This window comes from Solanum tuberosum, unplaced genomic scaffold (genome assembly GCF_000226075.1).
Source record: "Solanum tuberosum cultivar DM 1-3 516 R44 unplaced genomic scaffold, SolTub_3.0 scf00358, whole genome shotgun sequence".
Classification (NCBI taxonomy): Eukaryota; Viridiplantae; Streptophyta; class Magnoliopsida; order Solanales; family Solanaceae; genus Solanum; species Solanum tuberosum.
The window spans coordinates 216805-236161 of record NW_006239288.1 but is presented as its reverse complement, the minus strand read 5'-3'; the positions used below and the strand labels follow the sequence as shown (position 1 = coordinate 236161).

The 19357-nt window shown below is 30.3% G+C and overlaps 1 protein-coding gene across 1 annotated transcript; it reads right to left on the bottom strand.

The window, feature by feature from the left end:
- Positions 1-14566: 14566 nt before the first annotated feature.
- Positions 14567-15166, bottom strand: LOC107063476 (uncharacterized). Its single transcript, XM_015315388.1, has one exon. It carries the CDS (start codon positions 15164-15166, stop codon positions 14567-14569), a length of 600 nt encoding a protein of 199 aa, XP_015170874.1.
- Positions 15167-19357: the final 4191 nt, after the last annotated feature.

Sequence of the window (19357 nt, the reverse complement as noted above, 5' to 3'; positions counted from 1 at the left end):
AAACTTGAAATAATATATTAAAAGATAAAAACTATGAAAAAGTATAAGAAATATTTAAAAATTATATCAAAGTAAATATTTTTATGTATAAAATAAAATTTTAAAATTATATATATAATGTCGGGTTGGTTTGGTCTCGGGTTGGTTTTTTTTAGTTAAAACCAAACCAACCCAAATATAGTCGGGTTTTTTTTTTCAAAACCAAACCAAGTCAAACCAAACCACTAGTCGGGTTTTTTTTTTCGGGTTGACTCGGTTTGCGGTTTGGTTTGGTTTTCGATTCGGTTTTGTACACCCCTACTTGTAACCTATGTAACTCCTAAGACCATTATCTTCACTATTTACTACACCATTATCTTCCTATTCATTACTAGGAAGACTTCTTCTAAGTATAAATAGTGGTGGTCTTCATTTGGTTTAGATACAAGAAAATATAGAGTGCATAAGGTTTGTCAAAAAGAGAGTTCTTATTAGTTGAAGGGATGTGTTCTTTTTTGTGGAGCTTTGGACTCAACTCTTGTCCAGAGTTGTTGAGTTATATATTGTGATTAGGTTGTTGTATCCTGGAGGGGACAAGTCAAGAAGGACTACTGTTGGACCAGTGAAAACATTTGCTGCAGTGGACTTGAATCTCCTTAAAGAGAGCGAGATATCCGCGCCTTAGCCTGAAGAGATTTATTTCTTCATTTTTATTTTCAATAGTAATCTTGTAATTCTGTTATTTTGTAATATTCCACTAACAGTATCTAAGCTAAGCTTATATGTATTTATGGAGAAAGACTTTTGATGCTCAAAACAAATGTGAAGAAATTTGAAACTTTTGGATCAGTGATACGATAGATACTTATACGCGTGATTTGCTCCTAAATTGATGTTTTTCAGTTACATATATTCCATAATTAGATACAGTTAGATGTATATGCTTAGTATGTATCTGAGATATATGTATTGAGACGCACTCAATATATGTATTTGGGGACTGAAATATGACAGAAATTTTAAACTAATGAGATTTGTGTTATTTACCATTTATTTAAAAAAAAAGACGAGTTCAAGTTCTAAAATGTGGCTTTTGACCCATTTTATCAAGTGAAACATTTTTTTCACTTACAAAATTTCAACTGTTTTCAAGATAAAGGCATATTCAAACACAACTAATTGTCAAATTTCATTTTTTAAATATTATATTTCTTATGTTGAATTTGTCTGGACCCATTAAAATTAAAGTAGGCCATCCTAATTAATATGGTGTAATGCCAATTTTGTCTTCATGCATCACCATTGACTTTCAACATTGTGCATCAAAAGTCCAATTTTCATCATAAACGTATTTAACTCAATAAACAACAAATTTTCTTCGTATATTTACCAAAAAGCAAACCATTGAAAGGGCTACTAATTTTCAGAACAACTCCTAATAACCCATATGTGGTTAACTAGTAACTAGTAATATAACATTAACAAAAGTTCAAATGAAATTTGTATAAATCAAAGTACTAACCTTCTTCTTCTAAAGAGACTTCACAAGACAACTAGAATAATTAAAAAGAAAAATAGATGAGAATACAAAAGTTAACAATTTTCTTCATGAGCTATACAAACTTCACACCTAAATTTTTTCTTGTAGATCAGACTCACTTCTCCGATTAAATGATCTTTCTCTAATGGTATTCAAAAGTGGTTCCCATTTAGGTGACTTTGTTGACATCCGTTGTCCCATACCATAGGTTATAAGTCGTTCTTTCTCTGAATCGACCCATTTACCCTTATCTGAAAACCGATTAGGGCTACTAGTCGTTGAGTCCAAAACTCGTTGGCTAGTAGTACCATTCGATGGCTTTTTCTTGCTTGGCTTTTCCTTAATATACGTCATGGGATTTTTGGCTATGCCGCTAAGTCTTTTAGCAATTGGAGCCAAATCAATAGGAGATACACTAGATTGAAAAGTTGAATGAGGTAACAAGAAGTAAATATTACCTTGTTGCAACATGTAATCAAGATTTAGAGGTTGTAAACAAGTGGATAAAAGTTGGGATTGAGTGAAAATAAAGTGCTTTTGGAGTTTTCCCATGACTTCACTAACACTAATAGGATGATCAAAATCTTCTACATAGCCATTCAAATGCACCACTCTAATAGTCATGAGTTTATTAGAGTGTCCAATTTTGAAAGAAAAACACCAATACATTTTTTTTTCTTTCTTCTTCTTGGTTTTGAGATAGATGATAATTGGCAATTTATACATATGTTGGACTTTGAAAATCTTGGGTTTATCTATTAAATCCCAATCAGCCTAGTAGGCTAGTTGCCAATTGGAGAATGGAAATACTCTCACATGTGCCACAAATAATGAATTTTGTCATAATCATATAATTGCCATTATATTATATTTAACAGAAATGATAAATATACGTACTTAATCAACATTATATAGAAACACCGTTGAAGGTTTTAACAACTTTGGATACAATGACATTAATTCAATTACCTCTAACTATTTTTACAATAATAGATATTGCCGTTGAAAGGAAAATTTGTTGTCACTAAATGTCTATTTTGTTGTAGTGGCAATGTGATCATAAATTTTTCTTTTAAAAAAGGTTTCTTGTTTGGTGTTCAGTGTTCGATATTTGTATTGGGAACTGATCCGCACCTTCAACAAGAAGTCATTAGTTGCACGTTTTGCCTTTTAAGTAAGATTTTGCTTTAAAAAATGAAAATAAATTTTATCCTTCAAATGGGATGATCTTTAATTTTTATCTTTTAGCAATTGAAATTTTGCCTAGCGGAACATAAGTTCTTTAGAAATTAAAATCATGTATGAGAATATCTTATGATACAAAAATGTAAACACACGCCCCACAAAAAAATTATTTGTTACGATGGTCATAAATTAAAGACTAAAACAAAATAGGAACAAAAGTTCAAATGACCCACAAGAACTCCCACGTTGGAAAAAAAACCTCCCTGACAAAGGTAATTTCACATTCAGGAGTGTTTGTGTCGAGACCCAGACCATTGTGATTGGCGTCCACACTAACTCTCTGGTGGGAGAACCACTACTACAATCCAAACCAAGCAACTAAACCAAAAACTAAGGCATTTAAGGACATGAAAACAGGAATAATAGCTAAAACTGAAGTTCTCATAAACTTTCAAAAGATCTAGCAACTAACAATGCAGAAAAATACACCTAGAATCTGAAAGTCAATGTACCAAAACATCTAACAATGAACCAAAAGTCTAAACAAGAAGGGTCAAAATCCCAAACTAATGAACTATTAACTAACTAGAAAAGTCTAAGTCCAAAATGTGGACATATACAAAAGAGCTCATGGCAGCCCGGAAGAATTGGTTCACCCTTGAATTCGAAAGGATCACTGATCTTCTAGACAAGGTCTATCAATAGCCACTTGAAGATACCCTGCACTCGACAAAAATAAGAGCAAGTGCAATATCAGTACACAACCACAGTGTACTGGTAGGATCACGCGGCTATCCCACTAAGTGTAACATACATAAATCAATACAACAATATAATCACATGTATATATCAGACATATACAATATTATCAACATTTACGAACAACGAACAACTTCACATTTCTCAAGATGCACAATTATGACAAGCAGGGGTGGATTTACGTTGAACCATGAGGGTTCATCCGAACCCCCTTGTCGAAAAATTATACTATATATATAAAGATTAAAATATTAATTTACGTGTATATATATACTATTGAACCCCCTGAACATACAGCAAAGGCGTAGCTTAGTGGCTTTGGGGGTTCAGGAATTTGCTCTATTGCACGCGAGGTCGCGTGTTCGAATCTGGGCAAAGGCATTTTTTTATCAGCTTATATTTTAGGAGTTTTAATTTTTTAAAAATAATAATAATGCAATCAGAAAATGATGTTTAGTTACCAAAAATTAAAACGCTGATTGGGAATTTTAGGATTTATTAGTTTAACCCCTAATTACAAAGTCAAATATTAAAAAACCCTTTTCTTCTTGATTTGATCCGTTTAATTCGACCCGTTTATTTGTGGATATTATTTACGTGATTAATTTTTTTGAACCCCCTTGATGAAAATCCTCCCTCTGCCACTGATGACAAGTCATTGGTTCTCTCATGGAACCCAAATCCAAACAATTAGCATACCGGAACATGGTATTTGATCCCATAGTTATACCAGAACGTGGCAACCGATCCCATATTTATGCCGGAACGTGACAACCGATCCCAATTAGTTATGCCGGAATGTGGCAACCGATCTATTCACCACACCACAATCACAGACATAAATACATTCTCATAATCATACAAATCGAGTCATGATTCAATGGCATTCGACAATCATATATCCTTATTTACAACAAGTGTGATCAAATATGCAACATCCACACATACATGTATCATAATGAAGCAAGACAAACATACATCACACAATCATAGAATCACAACCATCACTTATCTCGAAACAAGCTTGAAACCCTAAGAAACTTGATTCTTCCCCTTCCGGATTTGTTCCACTTGTTCTTGGTCTACAAACGATCAATATAATTCGGGTATCAATAAACAATCACCAATTACCCGGATTACTAACAATTCTATGAACTCTAAATGAAACTCATGATCCCAATTATCCAAATTAGGGTTGTTTCCATCATAGATTCTAGATCAAAACCCTCACACATCGATATTTACCCATTAGATTACGTTCTACGGATCGAAAACAGATTCGGGGAGTTAAAATCTTACCTTTAGCCTCAAGAATGGTGGAAAACGCTCAAGAAAACACCCGGGGTCGTTCCTTAGCTCTCAAAGTTGAAAAGTGCAGAATAAAACGTTTTTGGGGTTTATTTACGACTTTAAGTCACGTCTGGCCCGCCACAGCGACACCGCCAAAGCGACCAAAACCACCGCCAAGGCGGCTTGCACGAAACAGTGAGCTATTTTAATAATTCCAAAACCCCCATTTCACAACACACCTTTAACCAACGACGCTCAGAAAATAGCCTTCACGCTAAGATCGATTCCGGGAGTTCTACTCACCCGAATTCAATTCCGTAAAGTTGTACGGATTCCTTAACGACTTATCTAACTACTCATGTAATCAAAATCATAATTAAATCACCCGATTGTTATCAGATTTCCCTACACCTCAATGACTCCGATTTCGTCCAAATCTGGACTAGGTTGGGAAATTCCAAGTTACTACGAAAAAGTTTTTCGACCCAAAATTTTTCCCAGTTAGCTTTTCTATAACGACGGAACTCGATCGTTATAGTTTGAACCTAAAATCTCTAGTTAAAAATTGAGGAATAACTTACCACTTTGTCGCATCCCTGGTTAGTTATTTGATCATTATTTTTAAATGGTTTTTTTTTTAATGTTTTAATGATATATTCTCTCTCCCAATTTATATATGACATATCTTATAATCTGTCTATAAAATAGTGATAAATTTTATATTTAAAAATAATTTGAATTTAAAAGTTTCATTTTATCTTTAATAAGAGAATTTATAATTACACAAATATCTATGACTTATTTTAAACCATACATTTTAAAAATTACTCTTTCTTTTTTAAATTTGATATCGAATCAAACTATATCATATAGTTGAGACAAAGGGTGTACTAATTAATTTTCTATCTACATAAAAGGAAAAACTTTATCTTTTAGGAGTATATGTACGTATTTAAGTTTCACACTATATTTAAGTTATTTTGTCTTGTGTGAAAGTCAATATCAACACTATTATCATGGTGATGTAAGTACTTTTTAATTCAACTTCTTCATTTTTCCAATTTAATGTTGTAGCATTATTTTTCAATCTAATTTTTCTGTTTTGATAAGGTAAAATCAGCTAATTTGATCTCATAAAACCAAGCAAGTAAGATTAACTATTAGGAATGACAATAAGACGAAATGAGGCGTACACCTATCTTTACATCGATGTAAGGTGAAGACGAGGCGAGTTGAAACTTACTAAAAAATAATATTTAATGCGGTTGAGACGGATTCACTAGAATTATATATGAAATTCTAAATTTTCAAGTGTAAAATCAATCTATAAATATTTGAGTTCTTTAGAATCTAAAATCATATCGAAGAATAACTTATGAGATATTATGATACGAAAATAGAAACATACACCCTGCAAAAATATCATTTGTTATGAGGGAAAAAAGACTCCCTACAAAGACAATTATGTATCCAGTAGAGTTCGTATCTAAGAAATTTCTAGTTAAAAATGAGGAAGTATTTACCACTTTGTCGCATTCCATAGTCGGTAATTTGATCATTATTTGTTTGATTGTTTCTTTGAATTTTTAATGATATGTTTTCTCCGTTTGAATTTGTATGACACAATTTGTTAGTCAATTTTTTTTTTAAAAAAATAGTACTTTTTTAAAAAACTAATAACTATTTAAATTTAATTCTCATTTTATCCTTAATAAGATGATAGATAGTGACACAAATATTTATAACTTATTTTAGATTATAAATTTTAAAATGTGTTCTTTCCTTCTTAAATTTAATATCCCATCAAACTACACCTAAACTTAGATGGATGAAGTACTAATTAATTTTCTATCTTCATAAAAGGAAAAACTTTATCTTCTAAGAGTATCTAATTTATTTTCTATCTACATAAAAGGAAATATTTTATCTTTGAAGAGTATCTAATTTATTTTCTATCTACATAAAAGGAAATATTTTATCTTTGAAGAGTATCTAATTTATTTTCTATCTACACAAATGGAATTTTTTTTATCTTTTAAAAGTATTTGTGTTTAGTCCAACAACATAACTTTTACACATCATTAAAGTTCTTTTATCTTGTGTGAAAGTCAACATCAACACTACTATAATAGCGATGTACGTACTTTTTAATTCAACTTCTTCATTTTTCCAATTAAATGATAATACCATTATTTTTTTATCTACTTTTTTCTGTTCTAATTAGGCAAAGTTAGCTAATTTGGTCATCATAAAATTAAGAAAGTAAGATTAACTAGTAGAAATGACAATAGAACACAATGGAGTGATTCTGCCTTTATGCGGGTGAGAGGTGGGGTGAGGCGAGGCAAGTTGAAACTCATTAAAAAATATTTAGTGTGATCGAGACGGATTCACTAAAATTATATATGAAATTCTAATTTTTCGATCAATATAAAACTATTTGAGTTATAGATGATGACAAAATACTTCCTTTGCCTAGTGGAACATAAGTTCCAATTATTGTTCCTACTTGATCAACTTGTAATTAGTCGAATTTCAAATAATAAATTTAGGTCATTTTCCTTCATTAAATTCATATGTTCTATTTATGTAGATGTAGATGTAGTTGTGTTCATAAAAATTGTCAATGACTAATTGTCTCACTCTTAATTATGACTACCTAATCAAAAAGTTCAATCTTGAAATTGAAAGTGTATACTTTTAGTCTAGATTGCTGGTTAGTTGTCACGTTGGTCAAATTTAATTATTGACACTAGAGTACTAGATATATAAGATTTATTGATTATTTATAATTAAAATTATTCAAAGGCATTAAATGGTAATTATCTCTGTTTATTATTAAATAAATAGTCTGTTTGGATAGACTTATGAGTTAGAATATATATATATATATATATATATATATATTTTGAAAATTCCAACCTATGACTTTTGACTTATTTTTATTTTTTTGGTTTAAAATCAAATGTTCAAAAAATAATTTTATTTTCCCAAACACAATAAATATATTTAAAAATATAAAAATAAGCCAATTAAAACATGCTCAAAGTAGCTTTTGTCGATTGACTTTTTCTCTGACTTTAGAGCAAACACAGAAGCAAAATGATCAGGTAACCATTGGCAGCCTTTACCTGAGTCTACTTGGAAACAGACCTAGAGTGCCCTGGAGATGTCTGATATTTGCCAACTCTGCAAGACCAAAGGCCATTGTTACTATGTGGCTCCAATTCAAACAACTACCAACTAGTGATAGGTTGGCTTCATGGGGGATGGATATAAATCAACAATGCAAGCTGTGTCAAAATGAACTTGAAACTAGAGATCACTTGTTTGTCTATTGTGAGTTTACAAGAGCTATTTGGAGGAAGTTGATGGCATGGATTAAATGGCCAGACTATACTTTAGATGCTTGGGATACACACTTGAAATGGATCATAGAGAAAGCCAGAGGCAACAATTTGACTGCCCAGCTTTTCAGACTAATGTATGCAGAATGTAGTCATGCAGTGTGGATAGAAAGGAACCACAGAATTTTTGAAGACAAATGTAGAAATCTTGAACACGTTGCAAAAGAGGTGGCTTATATGTGTTGTATGAGGGCTCCTACGGCCATTAGTTCTAGGTTGCAACAACTTAGCTTTGTGTGAAGTTGTATCTCCTTTGAGTTTTGTTTTTTTTCTGATTAACAAACTGTGATGTAGTTTGTTATGTTCTATAAATACCAGTTGGTGATTAATAAATATACAGTTAATTACAAAAAAAAAAAGATAGAAGAAATAATACATCTCAAAGGGCTGATTTTAACAACCAGGTGTGCTAGCTAGCTGCTTTTATCTTTTTTGGTTGACAAAAGCTATGGAATTTCTACACACTTACCCTTTTCCTTTTCTTTCTTATATAATTCCACACATAACCAAATAGTCAAATTTATAAAGTTGTAAGAGTTGGTGAACAAACAAGTCCATGCTATTTCCTTTTTAGCATCTTGATTTATGTCAATGACATTGTTCTTTGATGAAAATCGATACTAAGTCAAAATGTTCACGTTGAAGTGTGTGACTATTATTCAAATACATAAGAGTTACATTTTATAATGTGATTTTGCGAATTGAAGGGACATAGAAAAGAGAATAGCTATAGAATTGTTGGTTACCCTTTAGATTTCAAGAGTATAGAATGATGTTTAGTTCATTTGAGAATAGCTATAGCAAAATATATGCATACATACATAAACCGGAAACATACAACCATCACCTACCTCGAATTATGCCAAACTTTTCCCCTTGCGAGGTGTCTTGATTTGTTCTTAGTTTAAAACCATAATATAAACACCAATAAATTACTAATGGCCGAATAATTTATCTATGACATATTTTTTAATCAGTCTACAAAATAATGATAAATTTTTATATTTAAAAACAATTTAAAGTTAAAATTTTCATTTTATCCTTTATAAAATAATTTTTAATCACACAAATATTATAACTTATTTTAAACTACAAGTTTTAAAATCTTTTTTAATTTAGATGTCAATCAAACTATATAATATAATTGAGACAAAGGGTGTACTAATTAATTTTCTATCTACATAAAAGGAAAAACTTTATCTTTTAGGAGTATATGTACGTAATCCAACAACGTTACTTTCACACACCAATAAAGTTATTTTGTGTTATGTGAAAGTCAACATCAACACTATTACTTTTTAATTCAACTTCTTCACTTTTCCAATTTAATGATGTATCATTATTTTTTTATCTAATTTTTCTGTTTTGATAAGGCAAAATTAGCTAATTTGATCATCATAAAACCAAGCTGGTAAGATTAACTACTAGGAATGACAATGAGACTAAATGAGGCATATATATCTTTACACGGATGTAGGGTGAACTGAGACGAGATGAGGCGAGACGAGGCAATGCGAGGTGAGTTGAAACTTACTTAAAAGCATAATATTTAGTGCGGTTGAGACGAATTCACTAGAATTATATATGCAATTCTAAATTTTCTGGTGTAAAATATATATATATATATTTGAGTTATAGAAGCATGACAAAAAAACTATTTCCTTTGCCTAGTGGAACATAAGTTCTTTAGAATCTAAAATCATGTCCAAAAATAACTTATGGGATATTATACTACGAAAATGAAACTTAAGCTCTGCAAAAATATTATTTGTTATGAGGGACATAAATTAATAGACTAACACAAAATCGGAACAAAAATTCAAATGACCCACAAAGTTTCGCATTGGGGAAAAAAAGACTCCCTACAAAGACAATTATGTATCCAATAGAGTTCGAACATAAAATTTCTAATTAAAAATGAGGAAGTGATCATCACTTTGTCGCACCCTTTGTCGGTAATTCAATCATTATTTGTTTAATTGTTTCTTTGAATTTTAATGATATATTTTCTCTGTTTAGTCATTTTTTTAAAAAAATAATAATACTTTTTTAAAAACCAATAACAATTTAAATTTAATTCTCAGTTTTACCTTTCTTTAATAAGTTGATAGATAGTAACACAAACATTTATAACTTATTTTGGATCATAAATTTTAAAATTTGTTCTTTCTTTTTTAAATTTAATATCCCATGAAACTAACCTAAACTGAGATGGATGAAGTACTAATTAATTTTCGATCTTCATAAAAGGAAAAACTTTATCTTCTAAGAGTATCTAATTTGTTTTCTATCTTCATAAAAGGAAATACTTTATCTTTTAAGAGTATCTAATTTGTTTTCTATCTACAAAAATGGAAATTTTTTATCTTTTAAAAGTATTTGTATTTAGTCCAACAACATAACTTTTACACATCATTGAAGTTCTTTCATCTTGTGTGAAAGTCAACATCAACACTGTCATAATAGCGATGTAAGTACTTTTTTAATTCAACTTCTTCATTTTTCCAATTAAATGTTATACCATTATTTTTTAATCTATATTTTTCTGTTCTAATAAGGCAAAGTTAGCTAATTTGACAAACATAAAATTAAGAAAGTAAGATTAACTAGTAGAAATCTGCCTTTATGCGGGTGAGGGGTGGAGGTGAGGCGAGACAAGGCGAGGCAAGATGATTTGAAATATACTAAAAAGCATTTAGTGCGGTTGATGTGGATTCAGTAGAATTAGATCTGAAATTTTATTTCGTTGAAATCAATAGATAACTGTTTGAGTTACAGAAGTGTAACAAAAATATTAAAGCGGAGGAAATACTCACTAGTTTTCTATCTACATAAAAGGAAAAAACTTTACTATCTTTTATGAGTATATGTGCTAAAGCAAGTAAGATTTATTATTAGGAATGACAATGGGACGGAATGAGGCGTGTTTGTTTTTACACAAATGTAGGATGGAGTGCGGCGAGGCAAGTTGAAACTTATTAAAAAATATTTAGTGTGATCGAAATGAATTCACTAGATTTATATGAAATTCTAATTTTTTTTCAGGTGTAAAATCAATATATAACGATTTGAGTTATAGATGCATGATAAAATATTATTTCCTTTGCCTAGTGGAACATAAGTTCCAATTATTGTTCCTACTTGATCAAGTAGTAATTAGTAGAATTTTAAATAATAAGTTTACTTCATTAAATTCATATGTTCTATTTATGTAGATGTAGATGTAGATGTAGTTGTGTTCCTAGAAATTGTCAATGGCTAATTGTCTCACTCTTAATTATGCCTACCTAATCAAAAAGTTAAATCATATAGAAATTGAAAGTGTATACTTTTAGATGGTTGGTTAGTTGTTACGTTGGTCAAATTTAATTATAGACTTCACCCTAACAAAAAAATAAAAATAAATAAATATATATATATATATATATATATATATATTGATTATTTTATAATTAAAATTATTCAAAGGCATTAAATGATAATTATCTCTGTCCATTTTTTAAATAAAGAGTCAGTTTGGATAGACTTATAAGTTAAATATATAAATTAAGAATTCTATCTTATGACTTTTGACTTATTTTTTCTTTTTTGTAAATTTAAAATCAAATGTTCAAAAATAATTTTTATTTTCCCAAACACAATAATTGTATTTAAAAATGCTAAAATAAGACAATTAAAACAGGCTCAAAGTAGCTTTTGTCGATTGACTTTTTCTCTGAACATGTTTTTAAAAGTTAATTAAGTAAATAGTTGAGATAACGGTTCAAATCGATCAATAGGTCCAATTAATTAATACTCCCTCTCTCCCTAATTACTTGTTCACTTTTGAATTGACACATCAATTAAGAAAACAATTATTGATATAGTAATTTATCATTTTACCCCTATTAATTATGAAGTGGATGAATTAAAAACTTGAGATTTTAAAAAAGTTATACCTTTTTCAAAGTAATTAATTGAGAGTATAATAGGTAAAAAGAAAATTGTTCTTTCTTGATTTGCCAAAATAGACAAATAATTAGGGACAACTATAAAAGAAAAAGTTGACAAGTAATGAAGGACGGAGAGTATTGTATCTACTTTATCAATTTGTAAGAGGAAATTACATATATTTAGATTATTTACCTTCTTTAAATTCATATCATAGTAGAATCATTAGTGACGGCTTGTCTTCACTTTACGTCTTCTGTCCATAATTGATTTGACGCACTCTTTAAAAAAAATTATTTGTTATTTTATTTTTAATTATGATAAATTATTTTACTAATTGAAAAATGAATTTTAAATAATAAATTATCTCTCGATTTTAAAATTTGAACCGATAAAAATAATCATCTAAACAAGTAAAGATACAAGACGAAATACATCTCAAAGAGCTGATTTTAACTTTTTTGGTTGACAAAAGCTATCTTTTCCTTTTCTTTCTTATTTTATAATTCCAAACATAGCCAAATAGTCAAATTTATAAAGTTGTAGTAAGAGTTGGTGAACAAACAAGTCCATGCTATTTCCTTTTTAGCATCTTGATTTATGTCAATGACATTGTTCTTTGATGAAAATCGATACGAAGTCGAAATGTTCACGTTGAAGTGTGTGACTATTATTCAAATACATAAGAGTTACAGTTTATAATGTGATTTTGCGAATTGAAGGGACATAACAAAGATAATAGCTATAGAATTGTTGGTTACCCTTTAGATTTCAAGAGTATAGAATGATGTTTAGTTCATTTGAGAATAGCGCTATAGCAGTATATATGCATAGATAAACTGGAAACATACAACCATCACCTACTTCGAATGATCAAGCCAAACTTTTCTCTTGCATAGTGTCTTGGCTTGTTCTTAGTTTAAAACAATAATATAAACAACAATAAATTATTAATGGCCGAATAATTTATTTAAATTTCAACAAATTTTATTCCCGGCCAAAATATGATCAACTTTTTCAACTTAGGGCTCCTTCCCACCGTGAAATCATGTCAACACCTTCTCCCAAGGGCAATAACTTAGTTTCTACGGCTTAAGCAATAATGCACAAGGTTGGAGAGTCAAACTTTTGCCTTTATCGATGAATTCAATGGGAAAACTAATGCAAACTGTCCAAAATCACCCCTCCCAAGTATAAGAACTCAATGTACAGAAAATAGGTGTTTTGGGTTATTTTCTGCATAAAATTCTGATTCAGCTCAAAATAGCAGTCCAACCCGTGATAGCGACAACTAGTCTCGCTATAGCGACCTCCACATTTCGCTATAGCGAGACACCTTTTGCCACCTAAACTCCAGAAAAATGTCATTTGTACAATACAAACTCTCCCTTCATGTCAAGTTCAATTTCAGGAGTTCTACTTACCCGAATTCAATTCTGAAGGCATTATAGACTCCTAAATGTCTTGGCTACAAGAATATATCAACCAAAACTCAAACCATATCTATTTCTGGATGGCCCTAGACCTCACCTATCCCAGATTTCGTCCGAGGCTGGTCTTGTCAACAAAATTTAAGTCACGACTCATAAAATTTTATGGCCCAAATTTTTTTCCTATCAACCAACTCATAACGACCAGGTCAAGCCGTTACAATATCTAAGTTAAGCTTATATGTATTTATGGAGAAAGATTTCTTATGCTCGAAACAAATGAGAAGAAATTTGAAACTTTTGGATCAATCATACGATAGATACTTATACGCGTGATTTGCTCCTAATTGTTGTTTCATTTACATATATTCCATATTTAGATATAGTAAGATGTATATGCTTAGTATGTATCCGATATAAATGTATTCGAATGCTCCATGCATATATCTGTGGATTGAAATATGGCAGGAATTATAATATCGAAAACTCACAGGAAAAACAAATAATTAACCCCTAAACTAGTAAAATTTGTGTTGTTTACCTTTTATTAAAAGAAAGATGAGTTCAAGTTTTAAAATGTGGGTTTGACCCATTTTATCAAGTGAAACATCTTTTCACTTACAAAATTTCAATTGTTTTCAAGTTATAGGCATTCAAACACAACCAATTGTCAAATTTCATTTTTTAAATATTACATTTTCTATGTCGAATTTGTCTGGACCCATAAAAATTAAAGTAGGCCATCTTAATTAATGCATCACCATTGACTTTCAACATGCATCAAACGTTTAATTTTCATCAGAAACATATAACTCAAGAAATAACAATTTTTCTTCATATATTTACAAAAAAGGAAACCATTGAAAGGGCTACAAATTTTGAGAACCCCTAATAACCTATATGTGATTAACTAGTACTATAACATTAACAAAAGTTCAAATGAAATTTGTATAAATCAAAGTACTAACCTTCTTCTTTTAAGACAACTAGAATAGTTAAAAAGAAAAATTGATGAGAATACAAAAGTTAAAATTTTTCATCATGAGCTATATAAACTTCACACCTTCTAAATTTTTCTCTTGTAGATCAGACTCACTTCTACGATTAAATGATCTTTCTCGAATGGTATCCAAAAGTGGTTCCCACTTTGGTGACTTTGTCGACATTCGTTGTCCCATACCATAGGTTATAAGTCGTCCTTTCTCTGGATCAACCCATTTACCCTCATCTGAAAACCTATTAGGGCTACTAGTCGGTGAGTTCCATACTCGTTGGCTAGTAGTACCATTCGATGACTTTTTCTTCCTTGGCTTGTCCTTATTATAGGCCATGGGTTTTTTGGCTATGCCACTAAGTCTTTTAGCAATTGGAGCCAAATCAATAGGAGATACACAAGATTGAAAAGTTGAATGAGGTAACAAGAAGTAAATATTGCCTTGTTGCAACATGTAATCAAGATTGAGAGGTTGTAAACAAGTGGATAAAAGTTGGGATTGAGTGAAAATAAAATGCTTTTTGGTTTTTCCCATGACTTCACTAACACTAATAGGATGATCAAAATCTTCTACATAGCCATTCAAATGCACCACTCTAATTATCTTGAGTTTATCTGAGTGCCCTATATTGAAAGAGAAACAACAATACATTTTTTTCATTATTCCTCTTGGTTTTGAGATAGATGATAATTGGCCAATTATATATATGTTGGACTTTGAAAATATTGGGTTTATCTATTAAATCCAAATCAGCCTAGTAGACTAGTTGCCCAATTGGATAATAAAAATATACACCCACATGTACCTACTTTTGAATCTGTCATAACCGTGGGAATTGGGGGACTCAAAGAAAGCATGAATAACACACTACATCAAATAAAAAATTTATATTAATATCGCTACCTAATTTTGGATGAAATGACATTAACGATATACCGCTAAATATTTTTGAACTAATAAATGCATATTATCGTTAAGAAGAAAATATATTGTCACTAGCTAAATATCTCTCATATTTTAGTAGTATATATAATACGGTCATAATTACTTCTTAAAAGAGTTTCTCATTCAATGTTCAGTATTTATATTGGATATTGACAAAAATTGGATTTGTACCAGCAACAAGAAGTCATAAAATTGCACATTTTGCCTTTTAAATGAGTTAGTTTTTTTATTTTTTTATCCTTCAAATTGGGTGATGTTTAGTTTTTGTTCTTTTCTAATCGAACTTATGCCTAGTGATACATAAGTTCTTTAAAACTAAAATTTAGTCTGAGAATAACTTATGAAATATTACGATATAAGGATAAAAGTTCAAATGACCCACAAGAAATCTCGCATTGGGGAAAAACTTTTTTTGTATCCAACAAAGTTCGAACCTAAAATCTCTAATTAAAATGAGGGAAGGAAATACTTACCACTTTGTCCTATCACTTGTTGGTAATTTGATTATTATTTGTTTGATTATTTCTTTGAATGTTTTGATGATATACTAATTAATTTTCTATTAACATAATTTATCTATTAGGAGTATATGTAGTGTATGTAGTCCAACAATGTAGCTTTCATACACCATTAAAGTCTTTTTGTCTTGTGTGAAAGTCTAACGCCGCCCCATCCTAATTGCCATCCCAATTAATTATAATCATAATAACACTAATTTTTTCTTTTCTATAATTATCGTGTTAAGTTTTCGAGTTTGACCTAGGCCTAATTGCAACATAAGCCAAATAATAGATTATATGAATTGAGTATTTATATCAAATTGTGTATAATATACTATACATAGTAATTTAGAATGTGTTTGATATGGTGGAAATTCAAACATTTTTCTTTCTTTTCATATTTAAATTAGTCAAAGCTCTAAAAAAGTATTTCTCTAAAAGAAAAAATGACTTCTTTGACGAAGCATGAAAAACACATTATACAAATAACATTGTTGTCTAATTTGTATTACGAAAATACTTAGAACATCAACTTTGGAGAATTTCGTAAGAGATAACAAAGTTTAAAAAATATTTTTTGTCACGATCCAGATCGTCGGGGGTGACATCCACACTAAATAACCTGGTGGGAGAACAAACAACTAACCCAAATTAAACCCAAAATACCATTTATTTAAGGAAAAATTACATAAATACACAACTTATTTTAATATATTCTCTAAAATTGCTACCATTTGAAAAAATTACAAAAATCCCTACTTTACGCGATGTATCGATCGTATACATCACTTTACAATGTATCAGGTAGTACACGATGTATTGGGACGTTACTTTATGCGATGTATCGATCGGATACCTCACTTTACACGATGTATCGGAACGTTAAGTGATGTATCCAAAATCGAGACATAATGTATCAAGAAGTTAAGGGATGTATCCGAAACTAGGACGCGATGTATTGAGACGTTTTATGAGATGTATCCGAATTCCATCAAATTTAAGGAATTTTTGTTATTTGAAAAAACATATATATGGTGTAATTAGCTCTTAACACTATGGGATTTATGTAAAATCTACTTTATTTAAAGCAAGCTTATCATATAAATAGAAAACACAGTTTTTCAAACAACTAAGGATTTAGTCCCCATAAACTCAATCAATAATCTAAAACAATTTAGTAATTAAAAAATTGAGCCCCTATAAACTCAATCCAATAATCAGAAATATTTGTACGGAAATATACCCCTAAAAATTGAAAGTCGTGGTACCAAAACTTTAATGTCCAAAATAGAGGGGATGCAACCCCAAAGCTAAAAACAATAACAATAATCTAAGAATGTCCTTTAGATTTGAAATTAAGCGTTCCTTAACTGAGGTCTTGGATCAGCAGCTGAAAAATGCCTTGTACTCAACAAGGAAAGAACAGGTGCAGTATCAGTACACAAATCACAGTATATTGGTAGGATCATACGATCAGACCAAGATATGAATGTAAATAATTTACCACAAAACAGTAACACAGAACAACATTTAACAATTATCAATTCGTATAGACTTCCAGTCACATATCATGTAGCAACAAATATCAGGATGCATGTCCCATATGATCACAAATGCAAATACTCGATCCGCTCATGGAATCATGAACACATATTTGATCCTCTCATGAAATTCAAACTCAATTTGTTAGTGTACCGACGTGGTACCTGAGTCATTCGTAGTTAGTGTATCAGCGTGGTACCCGATTCAACTGTTAGTATATACCATGTGTGATATTCTAGCCAACCGTGAAAATATCATGTACCAAGCGTGGTATCCGAGGCAACCAGCATACACTAACATTCATGCACAATCACAAACATCATGAACAATAACGCTTGAAATCATAAGCCACATAACCAGTTCATTGCATGAGATTATCAACATGATGGCATTTTATATGTCACCCTATGTTTTCCACTAACATGCATTGTACAATGATACTATAAAGCAACAGACATACATATATACATATTAATATAAACAAAAATAACAATCAAACCACAATGGCCTATTAATACCCGGGTTATAATCAAATCCTAACCCCAAGTTAATTAATGATCATCTTCCCCAACTTAAAGCTTTTCCCACCATGAAATCATGTCAAACCCTCCCCCAAGATTAATATCTTAGGTTCTAACTTCTAAGGCTTAAGAACCAATGTACAAGTTTGGGGAGTAATAATCTTATCTTTACCAACTAGTTATGTGGGAAATACATTTTCGTCATTGTATTAGATATTTTCATTTGATATTCGATATTTGTATTGGGTATGGCAATTTGGATCTGCACCAGCAACAAAAAGTCATAAAATTGCACGTTTTGCCTTTTAAATGAGTTTTAAAAAAAAACTATTTGTCCTTTAAATTTGGTGATATTTAATCTTTGTCCTTTACTAGTTGAACGTATGCTTAGTGGAACATGTCTTTATTTTTTTTAAAATATGCTTAGTGGAACATGAGTTTTATGCCTTAGAATAACTTATGTGATATTATGATATGAAAATATAAGCTTATGCTCCGCAAAAAAATTATTTATTATGAGGGCAATAAATTAAAGATTAACACAAAATAGAAAAAAAAAAGTTCGAATGACCCATAAGAAGTCTCACATTGGGGAAAAAGGGCTCCCTCAGAAAGGCAATTTCCTTTCCAATAGAGTCTGAACCTAAAATTTCTAGTTAAAAATGAGAGAGTACTTACCACTTTGTGGCAACCCTTGTCCGTAATTTGATCATTATTTGTTTTTAATTATTTCTTCCAATGTTTTGATGATATACTCCCTTTGTCTCAATTTATATGACATATTTTTATATTTAGTTCTAACAATTTAAATTTAAAATTCTCATTTTACCCTTAATGAGATAATTTATAGTCACACAAATATCTATAACTAATTTTAGATCATAAATATTAAAAAATATTCTTTTTTAAATAAAATTTAGGGGAAAGGCTCAAATATGCCATCGAACTTTGAGAAAAGAATCTTATGTGCCGTTCGTTAAAAGTTTGACTCGTCTATGCCATTTTTGTTTGAGAAAAGGCGTATCCATGTCATTATTTGTTAATAGAAAACACTTTTGATTTTGCAAAATCATTTTTTACCCATGGTCAATTATTATTCAGCCACATCATTAATTAAATTATGTTTTAAAAGGAAAAAAACTCAAATATGTCTTCGAACTTTGAGAAAAGATTTATCTATGTCATATGTTAAAAGTTTGATTTATCTATGCCATTTCAGTTAACAAATAATGGCATAAATATGTTTTTTCTCAAACGAAAATAACATAGATGAGCCAAACTTTTAACGAATAACATAAAGGTGTCTTTTCTCAAAGTTTAATGATATATTTGAG

Bases quoted from the DNA above. Each gene is read 5' to 3' on its own strand.
- LOC107063476 (XM_015315388.1), bottom strand. From the start codon at position 15,166: ATGTATTGTTGTTTCTCTTTCAATATAGGGCACTCAGATAAACTCAAG.